The sequence below is a fragment of the Lycium ferocissimum genome, chromosome 6, assembly GCF_029784015.1.
Source record: "Lycium ferocissimum isolate CSIRO_LF1 chromosome 6, AGI_CSIRO_Lferr_CH_V1, whole genome shotgun sequence".
NCBI lineage: Eukaryota > Viridiplantae > Streptophyta > Magnoliopsida > Solanales > Solanaceae > Lycium > Lycium ferocissimum.
In genome coordinates, this window is record NC_081347.1 from 57,359,787 (window position 1) to 57,380,221 (window position 20,435).

General features: G+C 33.5%; 2 protein-coding genes across 2 annotated transcripts; one reads left to right on the forward strand and one right to left on the reverse strand.

Moving 5' to 3' along the window:
* Positions 1–1,555: 1,555 nt before the first annotated feature.
* Positions 1,556–2,537, forward strand: LOC132059878 (probable calcium-binding protein CML16). The gene has a single exon (XM_059452721.1). The coding sequence runs from the start codon at positions 1,659–1,661 to the stop codon at positions 2,157–2,159; it is 501 nt and encodes a 166-aa protein (XP_059308704.1). The 5' UTR covers positions 1,556–1,658; the 3' UTR covers positions 2,160–2,537.
* Positions 2,538–2,687: 150 nt separating this feature from the next.
* On the reverse strand, positions 2,688–10,776 carry LOC132059877 (putative phospholipid-transporting ATPase 9). The gene is made up of 11 exons (XM_059452720.1): positions 9,558–10,776; positions 7,221–8,554; positions 6,737–6,847; positions 6,381–6,657; positions 6,013–6,101; positions 5,818–5,926; positions 4,983–5,186; positions 4,681–4,806; positions 4,469–4,567; positions 4,135–4,326; positions 2,688–3,806 (listed from the first exon to the last, which is right to left on the reverse strand). The coding sequence occupies exons 1-11, from the start codon at positions 9,957–9,959 to the stop codon at positions 3,159–3,161; spliced, it is 3,591 nt and encodes a 1,196-aa protein (XP_059308703.1). The 5' UTR covers positions 9,960–10,776; the 3' UTR covers positions 2,688–3,158.
* Positions 10,777–20,435: the final 9,659 nt, after the last annotated feature.

Below are 20,435 nucleotides of genomic sequence, written 5' to 3' on the forward strand. Positions count from 1 at the left end.
TAGATCCATCCGTTTCATTTCTTTTCTACTTTCTCTAACCATTTCACTGACCAAATTAACGAATCATAACTGACCATTTTCGGTCCACTGTTGATACATATCGTAAGAAAAATAAAGTAAAATAAGAAAAACGTCAAAAACATATTACTCCCTCCGTTTCGATTTAAGAAATCGCTTGGCGTGCGGACTAAGTTATCTCGGGATTATAGGTTTGGGATTTTAATCCCTGGATTAATTTATCTCATCTGAGAGGTGAGATAAAACAATACCAAGCTTAATGGGATAAGATGGAATATCCAAGACTAAGCTAGCATTTGGCCATAGATTCCCAAAAAACTTTTGAAAAACTTGATTTGGCTAAAAATTTTCATGTTTTGAAAATGTGTTTGGCCATAGTTTTTTAAAATATATTTCACTTTTTGTTTTGGAAAACATGAAACATTACTTATACCCATAAGTTCTAAAACTACCAAGAATGCCCAACCATACAAAACATACATACTTGCCAATCCCAAATTATGCAGAACACGATATTTTAATAACAGTTGCTAATAACACATTTACTAGCTACTACAATTCAAATTACAATAGAAAGATTCATCCGTGCAAGAAAAAAAAAACAACAGTAGTAACTAGCTATTCTTTAATATAATCTTTCCACATTATGCGAACAATCTTCACTTTATAAAAGAGACTGCTTTAATTGTGGAAACATGGTAGATATGGCTTGAATGGAGCAATATGGTAGATAGAATTAGTTGGATCATATGGGTTTTCTTTATAAAATACAAAAGTTTAGGGTACTTTTTTTAAAAGTTTTGAAAAGGCCAAAATATAGATCTTAGCCCAAAAACATGTTTGAGCCAGAATTTAAGAATTTGAAGATTTGTTTTTAATCTGTCAAAATTTTATGGCCAAACAAAGATTTGAAAACAATCTTCAAAATATGCTCCAAAATCTATGGCCAAACGGGAGCTAAGTTTGAGATAAAAGTCATACTTTGTTTAGTTGAAGGTATAAATTTATAAAGTTATACTTTGTTTAGTTGAAGGTATAAATTTATACCTTCAACCAAACAAGGTATAAATTTTTTCCCAAACTTAATCCTGAGATCTCCCACCTTGTCCCGCCTACCAAATGACCCCTAGGTGCCTTAGTGTGACTGAACACAAAGTTTAAGAAATAAAAAGAAACTGTTGAATCTTGTGGTCCTAAATTAAAGATGTGTGTAACATATTAAAATGTCCTTTGAATCTTGTGATTTAAACTCCCATATTTGAATTGTCAACTTACCAAATATAGAAAGAGTCAATTTTTTTGCTATATATCAAAAAAAAAAATAGGACAGTTAAATTGGGATGGAGGGTGTACAATAAAATATGTATGAAAATTTGACCAAAATAACTAGAAAAAAAGAAGAGAGTAACCTCTTAAGAAACTTTCTTCAATTCCTCTACCCCATCCCCACCTTTACCCCCACTCCCTCCCCACCCCCTCAATCCTCAATCCCTCCTTTCTTTTTCCTCCACTATTCCTCCGTTTCTCTTACTTTTTCTCCTCTCTTTCCTCCACCAATTCTCATCACCATAACCAAAAAAACTTCCACATTTCCTTCCTTTTTCCTCCCTTCTTTTTTTCCCTTCTCCTCCTCAACAACCATGATGACAACCTTAAAATCCGACCAACTCAAACAACTAAAAGACATATTCATGCGTTTCGACCTCGACAACGACGGCTCCTTAACTCAGCTAGAACTCGCCGCTCTCCTCCGTTCCCTCGGTCTCAAACCCGGTGGTGATCAACTCCACGTATTACTTGCGAAAATCGATCATAATGGCAATGGTTCTATCGAATTCGATGAACTCGTAAATGCCATAATGCCTGATATGAATGAAGATATATTGATGAATCAAGATCAGTTAATGGAGCTTTTTAGGTCGTTTGATAGGGATGGTAATGGTTATATAACTGCTGCGGAACTAGCTGGACAAATGGCGAAAATGGGACATCCGTTAACGTATAGAGAATTGTCTAATCTCATGCAAGAAGCTGATACGAATGGTGATGGTGTTATAAGTTTTAATGAGTTTGCTAATATTCTTGGAAAATCTGCTACGGATTTTCTTGGAATAAATACTGTCTCCGAACCGGTGGCTTAATTATTAATTTTCGGTATGTTTATAAGGTGGCCTTTCGTGTAAATTTCTATGTTGCTCGTACTCTATAAAAATGTTGTCGCATGTGATGACAGTTTTGGAGAGTCCGAGCAACATAGGTTAATTTCATCCAACATGAACATGGTATCATTGACGTTAAAATATTTGATCTTTTGTTGAACCATTGTAGTTTGAGATGTTGGATGATTAATTGACTCGGTCTAATGGAGACCTTTGTTGTGTTGTATTTATGTTGATATTTTTTTCTTTTTAGCTTTTTGTGTTTTTACGGTCAGATTATAGGACATTTTATGACCCATTATGTCCCTCGTTGTATTTGATTTAAGGAGGAGAAGAACAACTGACGAAGTTGTAATGTCTTCTATTTTATGTGCATGTCTTCGCATTGAATTTAAAGTACTTCCAGAAAGCTGACTGATGCCAAAGAACAAGGAAATTTTGCAGCTTTCATTGCAATTTAGAGAACGCATGTAGGGAAATCTCTGTATTGTAGTGTACATACACATTCCAAATAGAAATATGATCATTCTTTAGTGCTTGCTAGAAAATTTATACAAGATGATTGCTACCTCTTTACATATTTTATCTACTGTACTTGTTCCAGTATTTAACAAAGATCTCATTATTCCACAAGATATAAAAGAATTACTATACACATTTTGCGGCATAAACATCAGAACTGACTGCAGCTTCATTGACTTAATGAACTGGTGCCTATAACTTTCTAGGCTCTTGGTGCTGGCTGTAGCCATAGGAAGTGGGGCCCAGCTATGGACAAAATTTACAACTTGTGGGGCATTTTTCTGGCTGTTTAAGACATGTTATGGCAGAATTTTGCTTGTCTTGCATCTCTTAGCTTGAATCTCCATGCAAATATTTTCATACAAGACCGCCTGTCCCTCAAGTTATATACAACGAGCAAATTCCAGTTCCAAAAACTGTGTTTTCGTAGGTCTGAAGTCTGATCTTGCTGAGAGAACTCTAGGCAAACGTTATCCTTGAATACCATTCATGTCTTTTTAGACTAGAATTAGTTCTTGCTATGGAACGAGCAGTAAAACCCACAGTTGTGAGTCTTATCGACCGCTGCCTCACATCGTTGCAGAACTCGGGGTCATTCGAACTCCCCTCATACCTTATCCATTGAATCATCCCATGGTACATTGGAAAGAACCGGAACTGAATTGCATCGTATACAAAGTAGGGAACTAGAGCCGAAACAACCACTAATATCGAGACTAACCAGTATAACGGGGAGGGAACGAGAGCTTCCACAAAGACTTGGTAGGCATTGGTGGAAAGTGTCGTAGGCATGGATCCATATATTAGTAGGAAAACATACCACAGAGCTATTCCGCCCCAGATGAAAACGTGCTGGATTAAGGTGAAGTAACTAACAGCAAGAGCCATTTGGCAGTTCATAACCCAAACCACGCATGTGTACATCGTCGCTCCGACAATTGAATGGTCACCAATTTTACCATCTTTATTGAAGGCCTGAGGATCTAATGCTGTTATGCAGATGAAGAAGATAATAATTGCGCTGCAAACCCCATTTAACATCCAGCCAATTATACGACGCCAGCTGAAAAGGACGTTTTGTATACCTTCTTGATACAGTATAGGAAACTGCCATAAAATACATAGGATAAACTACTTTAGAAATTAAGAGATAATTAAAGTCCAATGCTGTCCGTGATCTAATTTAACAAATATCCAGCAATGTATAGGTTAAATACACATATAATATACATAAATATAGATATAATATACATTCATATACATATAATATACATAATCAGTGTATATGTTTTGTATATTTTAGCTATCGCCCGTAACTAGGCCGACGGACCAAAAATGAAAAAAGCCCTTCAAATAATGATAGATCATGTCCAATAAACTATACTGACATGAAAGCAGCCTAAAATATCAACTCTACACGTGAAGTTTGACATACCTTAAGACAATACCGGGCGGATACATCTTGATCAAAAACTCCCAAAGCAATCACAGGTAGTGACGTGAAGAAGACATTGTAAAGCGACAGAAACCAATCATTATACGCAAGCTGCGCGGAGAATGATGCATATGTCTCGTATAAGAAGAGAGTAAAACCAAATGCAACGTTTTTGTAGAAGAAGTAGCATATCTGCAAGGAAAAAGAAAAACCAGTTACAGGAATGCTCTATGAGAAAAACTAGAAATAATTTCAAAACGATTTCCTAGAAAGCAACAAGTTGAATTTTTTGGGCAACAAATCTAAGGAATAAATCCAGTAGCATATGGATTACCATTGAAGAGATCCTTCTGTAACACCAGTGCCCATGCACTAAAAGCAAGCGTTCCAAAAACCGGAACTGAGCAATTGCAACATCACTTGACATAACAGCCTAACAAGCGTAAAACAGGTAAAAGAATATTAAGAAACAAAATCATATGGACAGGTGCAAAAAGTAGAACTTTTTATTGCTGCAAATGTCAAGAGAAATGTATAAGCTCTCACCTGCATTCCTTCAACTCCGCTGATTCCAATTCCAATATCAGCTTCTTGAAGCATTCCTACATCATTAGCTCCATCTCCAATGGCCAAAGTTGTCTTTCCGGTCCCAAATTTAACAAGTCTTGTTACCTGTATATTCCAAAGATCAGTATTCTTAGAGTGGATCAAATCAAGCACGGAAAGATGAGAAATCAAATCAAAGACAGGATACAAGAGAGGATTATTCTGTAGTGAGAAAGAGAAAATGTGAAAGGTGTCACAATTTAATAGCAGCATTTTTGGTGGTGACGACAAATTGTACTCACCAACGCCTTCTGTTTAGGCGATGAACGACAGCATATAACAGAGGCACATCCAATTGCAAGGTCTAAGAGCAATCTTTTTGTGTCATCTTCTAGAGCATATGTAAGAGATTTCCCATCGATGATTAAAGCAAATGCCTCTGTGCTTGAAGCCGTAAGTAAATCCTTCCCTTCTATAATTTGTTGCACAACACTTTCCTTTGACGCCTATAACAAAGATGAAATAACATAAAACTCCATCAGTGTTAAACCTTAATATTTATTGACAGCATATCTCCTCAAGTAACCAATGCAAAGTCAGGGAAAGTGTTCCTAAGGGGATTCCATGGGGCATTATCTATTTTCTTTTTGGTTATTGCTTGGAAATTGAACGGTATTTAGAGGGAGACAGCATGTGGATACATGGGTGTGCAGAGAAACCGAGAGCGAGGATACCAATATTTTCAAGGGATTTTTTCATTTTTGGCCCATTGGCCGAAATTAGTTATGGACGCTAGCCAAAAAAATACGAAACATATACATTGATCAGGTATATGATATGTATATTTGTGCACAAAATATGTATATCATATGTATATTTATACTTAATGTACAAAACATATACAATTTCCGGCTATTATTTTTTATTGCGATCCAAAAAGGTAATTATCCATGAAAAGGGAGCTACCAAAGAGAAAAATATCAGAATATATGGGCTTCAAGAAGAGCATTGGTGAAATTGTGTAACAAAAATCATACACTGTTAAAAAAAGCAAGGTAATATTTCGATAAACACCTAGTAAGTAATGTGACATAGAAAGATATAAATTTGCAGGGGAAAAACAGGATAGGTATTTACCCTGGCAATAGAATCTTTGTCTCCTCCTTTCTCTGTTGCTATAATATCAGGTGTTTCCAAGTTTATGGTAATTTGCTTCATTCCTTGTCTAAGCAAACTACAGGCATAACTGCAACACATTATGGATAAAAGATGTTTAGACAAGCAGTGATTGAATAAAATAAATTAATATAAACTCATAACCAAATACTATACCCGATATTAATGGCTGTCTCCATTTTATCCCCAGTCAAAACCCATATCTTGATACCTGCTTGTGCAAGTTTGTCAATGCATTCCGGAACCTACAATGAATAACAGAACAAAAGTCATACAACACATACCAATGGTGATTGGTGGGAAGAGACTGAAGGAAAATAATTTATTCATAAACTCAATAAATCTTTGAATGATCTCTCCAATTTCCTTGTACTCCACTACTATATGAAAATAAGTAGTAGCACCCCTATTTATAATAGTACGAGACCTACTTTGACTAGAAACTGGAAAACATATTCCTATATAATTCTGACTACAAATGCTATAATCCTCCAATAGAGACCCTGTGACTTTATATAACTTACCCCTTGTTGGAGTTTGTCCTCAACAGCCGTGGCGCCTAGTAGAATCAACTCGTTTTCAATCTTTTCGGTTGCTTCATCAATCATCGCATCACGGTCTGCACTAATTGAATTCTTGGCCTCTGAAAATTGCTTATTGAATACTTGGTATTCGTCCTTAGTGATTTCTCGATAAGCCAATATCAAGGTCCTCAAGCCTGCATCAGCATACTCGTTTACATGTTCCCTTGTTATCTCTTCAAATTCCCTTCCACTTTTTGCGAGCCTTTCAAACATGACACTGCATAAAGAAGGAAAAAAAACAAAGTCAGCAGAATTTAAGGAAGTTATGGCACTTGTTAAGTTGCAATTTTACTAACCTATCAGCACCTTTGCATAGTAGCAATATCTTTCCCTCCTCATCCTTTACTATTACAGACATCCTTTTTCTTGCACTATTAAATTCCAAAACATTCAAAATGCTATATAACCTGCAAACAAAGAAATCTATGATTACTCTTAATATCCGAAATAAATTCAACATCAAGACGGCGGTATCTGTAAATAAGATCTCAAAAGTGTTTCATTCTGTGAACTTGCAGATCTTTCATATAGATAAAATGTCATTTTTATTATAAGCACAAAATTTAAAATGTCATCGGTACTAGGTTGTTTTCACTACACAATCTTGAACATAAAATGTCTCTGGGAGTATATGGTGTAATATATAAAAAGTACTTACTAAGTTAATATGCTTTTTAACTTGCCTTCATCAAGAGGCAGCAAAATCTCAGAGACACTATTCTTTCAAAAAATTAAATAGTTGAAAAAACATACTGCGGAGCATGTTTGATGTGAACTAACCTCTCAACTTTCTTGCCAGATACCAGATCCAACTCATGCACTGAAACACTTGTTTGTGTCCTTTTAAATAGTTCAAAGCCAATTTCTTTAGCTGCAACTACAAAAGCCGCCTCATCTGGAGATTCAGCTTCATATGAAATCTTACCTGTACCTTCATCCACTTCTGGTATGACCGTATGGCAGACTGCTAATAAACGGAAAAACTTCTGTATGACATCTAAATGTGGCTCATGCACCCAACTCCCATTCATGATTCGCTCATCATTAAAATTAAAGCCTTTAATTGAGGACTTCTTGGGACTAACAGCAGAGTCCTGATCATTTACCATCAATGGAGAACCATTTTTTTTAGCCAATGCCTTCTCGACATCTGTAATACCACGTCCATAAGCCGTTCCAGCCACAGAGCACTTGACAAACTCCATTGAGTTACAAGTCAAGGTACCGGTTTTGTCTGAAAGTATTGTGTCAACCTGGCCAAGTTCTTCATTTAAATTTGAGGTCCGGGCATGTGCTGGTTTATCAGTTTCTTCATAATACATATGAATGTCCTGATTAATGAACATACTCTGAAGAACTTTAACAATCTCTATCGACACATATAAGGATATCGGAATCAAGTAGCCATACAACATCACGGCGGTCAGAAAATGGTAAACGGAAGCAGCAAAAGCTCTATTGGGATCAAAATATATGTCGGATTCATCAGGTCGTAGATACCACCTTTTATGTCCATCATCGAGGTCTTCTTTAGTCAGAAATCCAAAGCAGACCGATCCAACAACGGACATAGTGACCAAAAGTCCAAATAAGAAGTAAATGATTTTATCCATTCTCCTCTCAACTTTGCTTCTTTTCGAAGGGGGATCAGTGGCGTTCTGCATGACCTTTGTGTCGTGGCCAGTGAAGATAACAGCGCCATATATGAAATCCATGTTTCGCAATTTAGAGTCTCTGAGAAGTAATTGCTGAGGAGAAAGAGGATTCTGCTTTTCTTCATATTCCATAGTTCCAACAAAAGAATATAAATTAGCATTAGGATCTTCACATTTAACAAAAGCCTTAAAGTCTTTGAAGTGGGAATCTTCATGCAAAGATGAAGTCACCTCCAACGCCTGTTTAACCTTCAAATTAGTCTCCCCGTCGAGATTCATGGTTTCAACATAGCAGACTCCATCTTCATAACTTGAGGAAAGTAACAATAGGTCTGCCGGGAAGAACTCATCCTTCTCCACCTTAACAACGTCACCGACTCTCAAGTTTTTCCATTCTGTGTGGTCAAAAACTCCATTCTCTTTATGTACTTTGACCTTCCTATTATTCATCTCAATATCCTGAAAGGTAGAAAATGGAAAGACAAATGATAATCACATAAAGTAGTCTGCAATGATAACAATAGAATGTGTATCTCATTTAAACTGCTAAACAATTACCATGGACAATCAAGAGATGTTTTACAAGTCTATCGTCTTTCACTTAAAGTAGCCTGCTCAACAATCAATAGGGAAAGCATGAAAGTAGCCTCAAAAAGAAAAGAATGAAAATCTGAAAATCGTAATATTATTATATATGACACTGCTGATGCAAAAAGGTGCTTTTGTTATATTTGAGCTGCTAAAAGATTACTATGTACAATCAAGAGAGGTTTTACAAGATTCTTGTCTTCACTTAGAGTGGTCCACTCAACAATCAATAGGGAAATCATGAAAGTAGTCCCAAAAAGAAAAAGAAAAAATCTGAAAACATAATATTCCAAGACATGACACTGCTAATGCAAAAAAGGTGCTTTTGCCTATATCTGGACTGCTAAAAGATTACTATGTGCAATTAAGAGAGGTTTTACCACTTAAAGTAGTCCACTCAACATATCATGCAATACTTGTATATATTCCAGTAAGAAAACATTATACTGCCACTGGTATTTGTTTTTAAGCAGCCACAGATTCAAAAAGAACTCTTCCAAAGCAAAGTTAAAATATCCAAAAGAACAACTTGAAACAGAACAAAGGAAAAGAAGCAAGTGAAAAACCTCTCTCACTATAATTTTTTTTTTTTTGGAATAGCCCAACTAATCCAAACTCGTGCCAGGTAGGCTCAGTAAGAGGGTATTGCCCTCCCTACCAAGTGGTTTTCCGTTCCCAAGGTACTTTACTCAGGGGCGGAGGCAAAGGGGTGCAAGGCGGTTCAATTCACTGAAAATTTATACTATGTAAATAGGGCAAAATTAATTGCTTTTTGCAAAAAAGGAATTTTCTTTTTTTGAATTCTTAGCTCCGCCACTAACTGTACTTAATTACTCAACAGGATAAATCATCCAAGAAGAAGAAGAGTAAATACCTGTTGCTTTCTATGCCAGTCTTCAATACCTTCTTTCAACATAGTCACACCAATGACAATAACCAGAGGAATAACAGCAGTGGCAGCAGAATAAGGAGTCAATGGTGTAAATGACAATATAGCAACAACAAGAAAGTAAAAATTAGCCACTCTCCTAAACTGCTCAAATAATGACTTTGGTACGAAAGTTGCAGCACTATACTTTGTAGTACTCACATAATTATCAACATAATCTCTAATTACAGACTCAAAACTACTTGGTTCATTACAATAAACAACTCTTGAATATCCTGGTCCACCAATTTGTGAATGATCATCATTACTTAAAAATGATGCTCTCCCACATTTAAATGTGTAAATCTTGCTAAGATGTAACTTCCTTCTTCTACTGTTTGTCTTCATATTTTTTTTTTAATCCTTCTCCTTTTTTTTTTTTTTCTACCAAACACAAAATGAAGTACAAGAATATTATTCTTTTCAGCAAGGCAAAATGGAGTTTTTCAAGAATAACCCTTTTTCAATTGCCTAGAAACAGAATAACCTTCTTGAAAATCAAAACTTTCTCACACCCCACCAAAGAATAAATGTATAATATATCCAAATAACAGAACCCCAGATAAAAAAATAGCTTGAAACCCAAAAAAAAAAAAAAAAAACTTTTAGACCATTATATAGCTTTCACAAACAAGAAGAGGAGGAAAATATGATAGGATTAGTTGGTGGCAGAGAATATCAAACATACCCTTAAAAAGCTCTAATCTTTATAGAAATTTTTAATGACTCAAAAACATAAAGAGACATTTCTGTAGTCAAATTGAAATAAAAGGTGAAAAGAAGAAATGAAAGGAGACTGTTGACTTCAAATTTATTTATGGTAAGACAATGTGACAAGAAAAGTTAGTTGATCTTCCTTTTCCCTAAGACTGCTAACATTTTGAATAATGAATTTGATCATCTCTTCTCTCTCATGGGAGTTGACTTTAACATAAATTTGGACTAACCTTAAAGAAAACTCTAAAATATTAGATAAAAACTATTCCATAAAAGAATACAAATTGACATCACTTAATAATGACCTAATAAATATTGCAAATTGGTTCTCATCACATGAATGAAAAAAGTGAAGAAATTTAATGTGTATGTCTTTGTTTTAGCTTTTCGCGGGAAAATTTAACAAGAATATAACGGGTGGATTCTTTCATTACTGATCTTGGTTTTCCCTCAGAGTGAGGACAAAAAAGTATGTATCTATAATTTTGTATTTATCTAACTCTGTATTTAAAAGCATATTGCTGAATAGTAATCTGTATAAACAGGTACCCTTGTCTCTTAAAACAGATCATTGTTGCTGTGTGTGTGAGAGAGAAAGCGCGTACCGAGGCCGAGACAGGATTTTTAGTTTATGAGATTTGGACATTACTCCCTCTGTCTTAAAATACTTATCATGTTTCAATTTTTTAGAGTAAAAAACTGCATGAACTTTAGCTAATAAAAGAAAGGGTAGTCTGGTGCATTAAGATAATTGATTACTTTAGTCTAGCATCTAACGAAAACGGCCTCACTACCTACTAATTAGATAGTAGTAAAGTCTGTGTACACTCTATCCTACCTAGACTCCACTTATGGAATTATACTGGAATAATGTTATTGTTGTTGCTGTTGTATTATTGATATAAAAATAGTTGCAACTTATATTACTTGTCGTATAGTTTATGAATATCCAAATTATAATTTAAAAATATTGGATTAAACTAATCTAATTTAACTTTAAATATTAGTCAAAATGACTCTCAAGAAGCGAAACATGACAAGTAATATGGGCAGATGAGGAATTTTTTCTACTTACCGGGTATGCGGAAAGATTATTTTGTACATATTATTTTTTATTTTATTTTTTTACCATAAATACTGAATTTGAGTCAAAATTATTCAATTCTGCCGAATCTATCACTACTAGAAACAGTGATTTTTCCCATCGACATTCAGTGGAAAATTTGTGTGATAAAATATGATTTTCCCACCTCCTTCCCACCAAACCAACTCACTGGGAAAACGCATGGTGGAAAACAGGTTCCCATTTAAACGGTAGGAAACATTCTAATTTTTTCGTGTGAAGACACTACAATCCAGATTTTTTCCACCGGCATTCAGTGGAAAATAGCCACTGAACAATTTTCAGTGAGAAATTCGTGGGAAGATAAAAAAATAAAAAAAAATAAAAAAAAAATTGGTAGTGTATATGGCTCCGCCCCTAATATGTGCAAGTGTCATGAAGATGAAGACAGAATTATATTTTAATCAATCTAATCTGTATGTAACATGGATAATTGTAGCAGATATTAGAAAAGAAGTTCCATATAGGTGAAGACAAAAATACAATATAATTTGTGTTAGGTTGTTTATAAACACGTAGCACTTGTAGCCGGATACTTATAAGTATCAAGGAGGTTAAGACAAAATAATTACGTATCTTAGTCCAGATAATTGTAGCAGTATATTGATACATTTAATTCCAACAGGTAAAGACAAAAACATGACAATATATTTTATCTTAGTCTGTATATTTTGTTTAAATCAGTGTAAAAATAGACTAAAAAGGAAGTTTCAGAGAAGCAAGTCTAATTATCTGTGTAATTATCATAGTCTTGTGCTATACATCTAATACGGCGAAAGAATCAAAACTTATCACTAATAATTTTGGAAGTACTTATATTTTAATGCCAATAAAACATAAGTAGAGAGAGGTTGAGCCAGGATTTGAATTTTGTGAGTTCAGGATTCTAATTCATTTAAATTACTAGATTCTAAAATAACAATATATATATATATATATATATATATTCAATGGATTTTTCAAGATAACTACGGGCTTGAAACAAAATTATTGGATTCGGCCGAACCCACTGGTTCTATGCTAGCTTCGCCCCTGTAAATAGATATATTCGGATACAATCCCGAATGCTAATCCAAAATCAAACAACAGCGATAGACATAATTCAAAATGGAACAAGGTTTAACATGGAAAACATCCAAATAAAAAGGTGCAAAAACACGACCTACCTAATAGGATTTAACTTCAGAACCCCACTAACAAAGTGAGCCCAAAACCCTTAAGTCTAAGACTGAACTCTAAGCCTTGATGGTCCACTGTCACTTGACTGACCTCAAATAACACTCATGACTTGAAGCAACAATCATATGAGTTTATGTTAATTGTGAAAACATTAGTTTTATGATGCCATAATATATCCATTAGAATAAGTTTATGTTAATTGTGCAGTTTTATGATATCAATGCATAACATTTAAATTCTTATATAGTGCTTCCTTTATGTTATTTCATGTAACACACTTTTATTTTTAATCTATTTATAAAAAAAATACATTTCTTTCTTCGAAAGCTAGTATTTATTTTTAGCATCCTCATTTTACATTGGTAAATACTACTACAACACTACTAATACATTCTATAAATTAGTTGTTGTCACTGAGTTTTTGTTAGAAGTCTTCTTGACCAAAAGGCAGTAATATTCCTCTTCCCCAAAAGTTACCTCTATAATTAATTCCCTTTTGTTTCTTGTGCTTCCCGCACCATCCCTTAATTGGTCGTAAAAAATGAACATTAATTTTGCAACTAACTGGTAGGGTTTTGTCATGATTTTCTTATCATATTTGAGTTTTACTTTTCTTTTGAAAGGAAGTCAAAGTATAACCATAATTGATTTACTTTTTCTAAAAGAAAAATATAATTCTCTTCCATATTTGGCTAGTCCTTTTCTTGAAGGAAAAGGTTTTAGACCCCTATATAGTGAAGAATCTCTCTCATACAACAATGATTCAAAAAAGCATCCACATATATAGTCCTTTAGAGAGTTTTGCTTACTTTAGAGAGTTTTGCTTAAGGGGAGACTTATTCTCTCAATAGCTTTCGAATAGTCTTTATATTAGTTTTATCATATGTAGGTCAATTGGTCAAACTCATATCATATTATCAAATCTTTTTATAGTTTTTCATTGTTGTTTGATTCATTGTCATTCAAGGTTTGCAATCGATAGCTTCCGCATAACGCCCTGCTATTTTGATCCCAACACTAACAACTCCTAGCAATATAATGATTTATGGGATGATTTTAAACTTACATGTCTCAATGGTGAATTAAGATTTCCACTATATCTCAGAGTTGTGTGTGACTCACTCTATTTACATTTATATATGTTAATTTACAACTTTGTACAGAATAGTCAAAGTTAAAAATACACGAAATTCCTCTTATGATCCTCCTCATGTTCGTGAGAATCAGTCTTGATTTCCTATCCGTGTCATGTGCATGAAATGAATTTCACTTGATCTCAAGCTTTCTTCAAATTAAGCAATATGAATGTTTAAACCTGAATTATCAATTGATGGTTGATAGTGATAATATGTGTATTTTATTGGTGGAACGAATTGATTATAAAGTGTGAAAGTGTATTTGAAGTGAGCTATATATTCTTATTATATTGTATAAAATCGATAGCCTATAGGCTTGTTAGGGCGGCAAATCCCTTCTATGGGGCGGGTCATGACGTCGTGACAAAGTTAATATCAGAGTCTTAACTTAGCTCTCTTGTAATTAATGGATTAAGTGTTGTTAGTAAAGTTTTCAATTATGATTATTAAGCAGGCCATTTCCATAAATTTGACACTGTAAAGGCATGTTAGGATATTTCTCGTCCTTTTCATTTGTATACCACACTCCGTGGTTTTATGATCAAACATGTACCAAAATGTTGTTAGAGAATTATTTGCACAACTTTTAAAAGTTTCTGAACACGAAAGAGGGAGAATAAGAACTTCTCCTCGAGTTTTAATTCCTTAAATTCTTTAGTAGCTCCAAAAATGTTGTCTCCGTGCCTTACGAATATTACTGAATTCCCATATTGACCGTGTCTATGCATTTTCATTTGCACATTAGGCTTTCATAAAAAAATAAAAAAAAAATGAATGGTCGGTCCACCCAACATCAAATATTGTAGATTAGATTAATTTCTAATATAAATGTACCTATTAATTTTTTAAAAATTTAAAAATTAATTTACGTATTGAGAAACAATAGAATACTATTAATAAATCATAATGCTTTGGTAAAAGTTGTAATATCTAAAAAATCATTGTAAAAGAATATTTGACTCATCAACTAGTAATAATATATCTTTTTCTTATGCAAAACGAACACTAATAATATTTTGTTCACTAAAGGTGTGATAGCACATCGATAGACGACTTGATTTTCTTTTTCAAGAGGCTTCTGCAAAATGAGGCACTCATAACTCAATTTCGACGAGAAAAGAAAAGCAAATTACACCAATTGCTTGGTAATTAAGGTGTAAAGTTTCCACGGAATTTTATGGTGGATGGATCAATAGGATTCCTCCATCCTTAATCAAAGATTTCGAGTTCAAATTTTGAAATGAAAAAAACATATGAATCGTTTTTCCTTTAATGAGCTTTAAACGACATAAATCCAAATTAATCGAGACCTCTAAGTAAATACTGGACATCGCGTAAAAACAGAAGTGTACGACCTAATTGAGCTACCTAACAGGTAGACATTTGGAACTTTATCTAATTAGTTATTGCTAACTACAAGTCAGAAATTATTGCATCGTGCCTTGCTAGGATAAACCTAGTTCTGATCATTCGAATCATCTTTTTATAACACATGGCGAAAAACATTGTCTTTCTTAACCCTTAGTAGGCTAGTACCTTTCAAATCCTATACTATTATTATAGGTTAATTTTCCATCCATCAAATAATTTGATTTTGTTTCAAAAAAATCCTTTACTTTATGATTTGGTTATCTCCAGTGTAGAAGCGACAGAATATAAATTATTCAGAACAGGACTTTCTAATTATCTAACATAAATTAAAAATGCCATGTCTAGGACCTTACACAAATGCGAAATGCTTCGTGCATCAACCACCATACTACCTAAAGAGCATTCAAGAGGTGGGTGAACAACCTTATGCCTTGAAATATTATCTAAACAAAAGATCGAATGTTAAGATTGATCAGAATTCTGTTTTTATACGAGCTCGTTTGAGTTATGCTTCCAATCTACAACTAACATTCCTTAATTCTTAAAAGGCTTAATGCATATGCGGCCCTGTAAACTTGCTCCTTTTTTCCATTTTGACACCTTAATTAAGCGTTGTTCCTATTAAACCCCTGAACCGTCTTCAAGTGTGTCTATCAAACCTCCTAAATATGATTTTTATTAGAAGCAGAGATTAAATCGGGAAATGAGGGTGGAGTATTATTTTAGACATGTGGTAAGCTATTCATTAGGTGATGGATGTGTCCGTTTCTGCCTTTCTGCTCTTCCATTGCTAGCTTAATTAAAAGCTACTCTTTTTTTTTCCTCCAAATTGCTGCCAACCTTAGCTAAAAGAAGACATAATTAAATTAGAATATATATTAGCATATCGCTAAATTGAAGATAGAATATTATGTAAGTTGGATTGTGTTTGATAGACGCACTTGAGGATGAGTTTAGGAGTTCAATAGAAACAATACTTAGTTGAGGTGCCAAAATAGAAAAAAGGAGCAAGTTTAGGAGGCCGCATATGCATTACCTTTTTAAAAATTATGTATTTCTACTAACGAAAGGTTAGAAATGGGAAGATAAAAAATTAATTTTAACATAAATTGTCACTTTTGGAGTTAAATTCTACTCCCTAACACAAACAATCAAACGTGATGAAGACGTGAACGTGATAAAGGCGTTGTGGTTGTTTTTCATACTCTACGCTAAACACATTTTTAGAAAATGCATTCCAATTGATTTTGGTTTTTTTTTTTATTAATCTTCCAAATTTTAACAAATTGTCGTTGACGTAGTCTTGCATGGTTAAATATAGCGTGCCTAGCTAACATGGTAAAACAAGTTGTCTGTCCTTATTTTATGTGTGGTCAAATCTGAACAAACTTTTTAAATAATGGCAGTTGCAAAATTCATTACACAAGGATATGAAAACTTCATGAAGTTTTTATAAATGGGTTGCAATAATCCTTTATAGATAAATAATTACTTGCACTCATCATTTACATCACATTGAATAATTTAATTATAATAATAAAAAATTAAGATAAGTATACGTAAGTCTTAACCACTGGAAAAAAAATACATAAGTCTTACCCATAGTACCACTAAAGTATGTGGTACAGTGGATGAGACTGCTCCTCCCTTAACCCTTGGGTATGGAAAAATCCTTGGTGAAGAGTGAAAACACTCAAATGGGCCCTACACGGTGCGAATTCATATATAGTCGAACTCCGAAACGGATACCGAACACCGGGTAGGAAACCAAAAAATAGTCTTAACCATAGTGATTGGGGAATAATTAGAGGCACTAATCAAAATTTATTTCTTACTTTCTTTGCATATTTAATTAATCACATTCAAACTCAAAGTGTTCTATTGACCTTGACCGAGCTGTTGAGCATGCAACTGCAATCATGCATAACGTTTAAGGATCCTTCCGATCCTTTTTAATTGTCATATTTGATTTTTACACACTTTTTAGGAAAACATTAATAAAATAATTTATTTTAAAAAAAAACTAATTTACCCTTTTATAGCTCAATCTTTCATCAGTATTTTTCAATCTTTCATCAGTATTTTCAAGAACCATTAATACTAAAGGTAAATGGAAAAAATAGTAATTAATTATATCTTAAATTCTTAAATGATAAATGTGCGCTAATTATTTTTAGTAATAACTATGTCAGCTAAAAAGGACAGGAAGTAGTGTAAATTGTCATTATAAATCATATTCATTACCTCTTTGAGTCAGACAAATATATCTGGTAGTTGAACTTAGGGCGTGTTTGGCTTAGCTTAAAAAAAGCAGCTTATAAGCCAAAAAAAAAAAAAAGTTGGGCTATTTAAGCACAAAATGGCATATACCGCCTTACCAAACACTCAAAAGCGAAAATAGCTTTTTATGTTCGTTTTCAAGAACTTATAAGCTAAGCCAAACGGGCTCTTAGTAGTGGTACTCTTGTAGGCGTAGCTAGAAGGCAGATTCGGTAGAACTCATAGTTTTAGTCTAAACTTTATCATTACCAGAAAGAGAGATTTTTGCCACCGATGAATCAGTGGGAAATTCGTGTGAAAACAATATTTTTTTTCTCACATCATTCCCACCGAACTAGCTCACTGGAAAAATGCATGGTGGGAAACAGGTTCCCATTGAAATGCTGGGAAACTTTCAAATTTTTTCGTGTGAAAACACTGCTATTTTTTCTTTTTTCTCACTGATTCAATCAAAATATCTGTCGAAATAGCTACGAACATGTTTCAATGGGAAAATAATGATTTTCTAATAGTGTATATTTGTATAGAAATTTCACCAGAAAAATGTAAAAATAAATAAATTCAATTAGTAATATCTAATATCGCTATTTTAGAATTTAGGGCTTCACCTCTTGGAACTATGGTATACGTTTAATTAGGTTCAATTCCACTAGACTCGACTCCAAGTCCAATTAAATGAAGATTGACTTCGTCATTGTACATACGTATCTGCCTTCACTTCGAAAATGATATCCACCAAAAGTAGTAACCATTACTAACATCAACAAGATCAAGACAATATATATGTTCATTAATGACAAAAGAGATAAACTATACTCATTTTGGAGTTGGTCATTTAATTAGTTGAATTCATTTTCGTATCCTTTTTAGAATATCCTATATATGAATTTGCAAGATATGATCAACAAACAACTCCACTATTTCAGATATTTTCACCTTTTCCTCTGCTTTATTTTTTGTAATATAATTTTTGGCATATCTAATAGTGTGTATTTGCAAGATACGATGACCTTTTCAAGTGGTAATTATATAATATTTGTTACGCTATTCCTCATCATTGGGAATAGAAAATAAATGAACAACTTCCATTTGCCTTTTTCCTCCCTTTTTTCTATTTAGTGATTATACATATGATCAATTTGCAGCAAGACAAACTAACCTAAATATGGCAAATATCACACGAGTGCAGCAGAAGGCTGACCGGATAGAATTTAAGTTATATATTGTTAGTATACTGTGTTTTAAACCCAGTAAACCAAAAAATTGAATTAAACTGGAAAACACGAAAAATGCAGAAACTAAAAACATCTGAGATCATAGAAGTTACTTTGTGTCCTTAAAGAATTTAATCCCCCTCATTGTACCTGAGGTTATGGATTATTTCCGCCCAGGATAAAACAGATATACTTGTTGCTGGCCTAGCGATACCCCAAACCCCAATAACTTCGTCGAACGCAAATTCGGTAACAAATCACACAAAGACTCGATAATTGTTTGTAAGAAAATACGCAGATGTAGTTCAAAAATTTGATGCAGAAACTGAGGGAATACCTCTGTATTTATAACCGAAATTTGGAGTTCTAATGGTGCGAAAAGCACCAGTTCGGAAATGGTGTCTGTCCAGAGAAAGACACTGTACCTTTTCAGAAATTACCGTTGCCGTTGGAATATTTTTGCGGAATTTAAATAAATTTTTCACCATAATAATATTAGAATATGGAATTGAAATAATGGAAATGAAAAATAAATTTGGTTCAAAATTTTTATCAATTAAATCATTTGACTAAATCCAAATCCGAAGGGTTGCGAGAAGGGAGACTCTCTTCTCAACTCTTTATAAGCTAAAAGATGTGCATCTATATATAAGCACACAAATCTCACTTTTCACCGCCAATGAGGGACAAAATTCTCATCCAAAATGAATTTTGCTCAAATTATCGATTTTCCTTCCATTTCTCATTTACACCACCTCATCTTTAAAGCCCAACAATTTAAGGGTCTTTAAAGCCTGTGTATGCTAATAAAATGTAGTTGATCTTTTATATTTAACCTGTTATAGCATCTTGTTATTATTTATTTTAAAATTTCAATTGATCCTATTAAACAGATACATACAACTTATTTAAAAAATCTGATGGTGCAAAATATTTTTTTTTAAAAATAACCTCGGCTAAATATAGTACCATACGAATATATATAATTTTGGTGATCTCAAAATTCGCAAACTAATGGGGTTAGCTGCATTATATAGACAAGTTGCTCCTAGCTTCGATTAGGTAACTATAGCTATTAGTTGTCTAATTAAATAATTGAGATAATGATTAAGAACAAAAATGTTTTATTTGCTGATCTCATAGAACAAGAGACGACCACGAAAAGAGATATGGTAATAATAACGAATCAAAATAAGGAATGAATAATTATTGTTTGATTAGTATGTCCAAATAACAAGTAGCTAGTAACCCTTTAGATAGCTTACGTTTGCTTCTCTGCCTAGACCCTTCTATTAATTAAAAAAATAAAAACCTAAGATCCAGTGGTAATAATTAATTAATGTAATAAGCTTTTTTGCTCCAAGTTCTTTGCCACTTCCCTTCTTTAGGGATATTTGAATTGAAGACTTGATAAGATGCATAGGCTTTTTACGTTCTTTTGTCCTTGTTTTTTTTTAATTGTTTATTTATCTTTCCATCGTTAATGATGGTGGTCCAGTGGACTCATGGTTTGCAGGTAAACGATATAAGATAATTAAGAAATAATTTATCAGGGTTAACTAGTTTTCACTTTATTCATTTAGATATGAGCCAGTACTTCTTGTGAGTGATGTGAAATTGATAGTAATTGGTTTGTTCAACTAGGCAGGATTTGCGACCTCATAGATGATGCATTTATTGATTTAGTATAATTAAAACATTGAATGTTAATAAAGTTTTATCTTCATTAACTCTAATTCTGCGGAAATCTCATTTTTTTTAAATATAAAGTATCAGCGGAACTGATCCAAATATTGGATGAGGG

Bases quoted from the DNA above. Each gene is read 5' to 3' on its own strand.
- LOC132059878 (XM_059452721.1), top strand. From the start codon at position 1,659: ATGATGACAACCTTAAAATCCGACCAACTCAAACAACTAAAAGACATA.
- LOC132059877 (XM_059452720.1), bottom strand. From the start codon at position 9,959: ATGAAGACAAACAGTAGAAGAAGGAAGTTACATCTTAGCAAGATTTAC. The intron at 6,848-7,220 runs GTTAGTTCACAT...CTTTGTTTGCAG, and splicing joins TCTGGCAAGAAAGTTGAGAG to GTTATATAGCATTTTGAATG. The intron at 6,658-6,736 runs GTTAGTAAAATT...TTCTTTATGCAG, and splicing joins CTATGCAAAGGTGCTGATAG to TGTCATGTTTGAAAGGCTCG.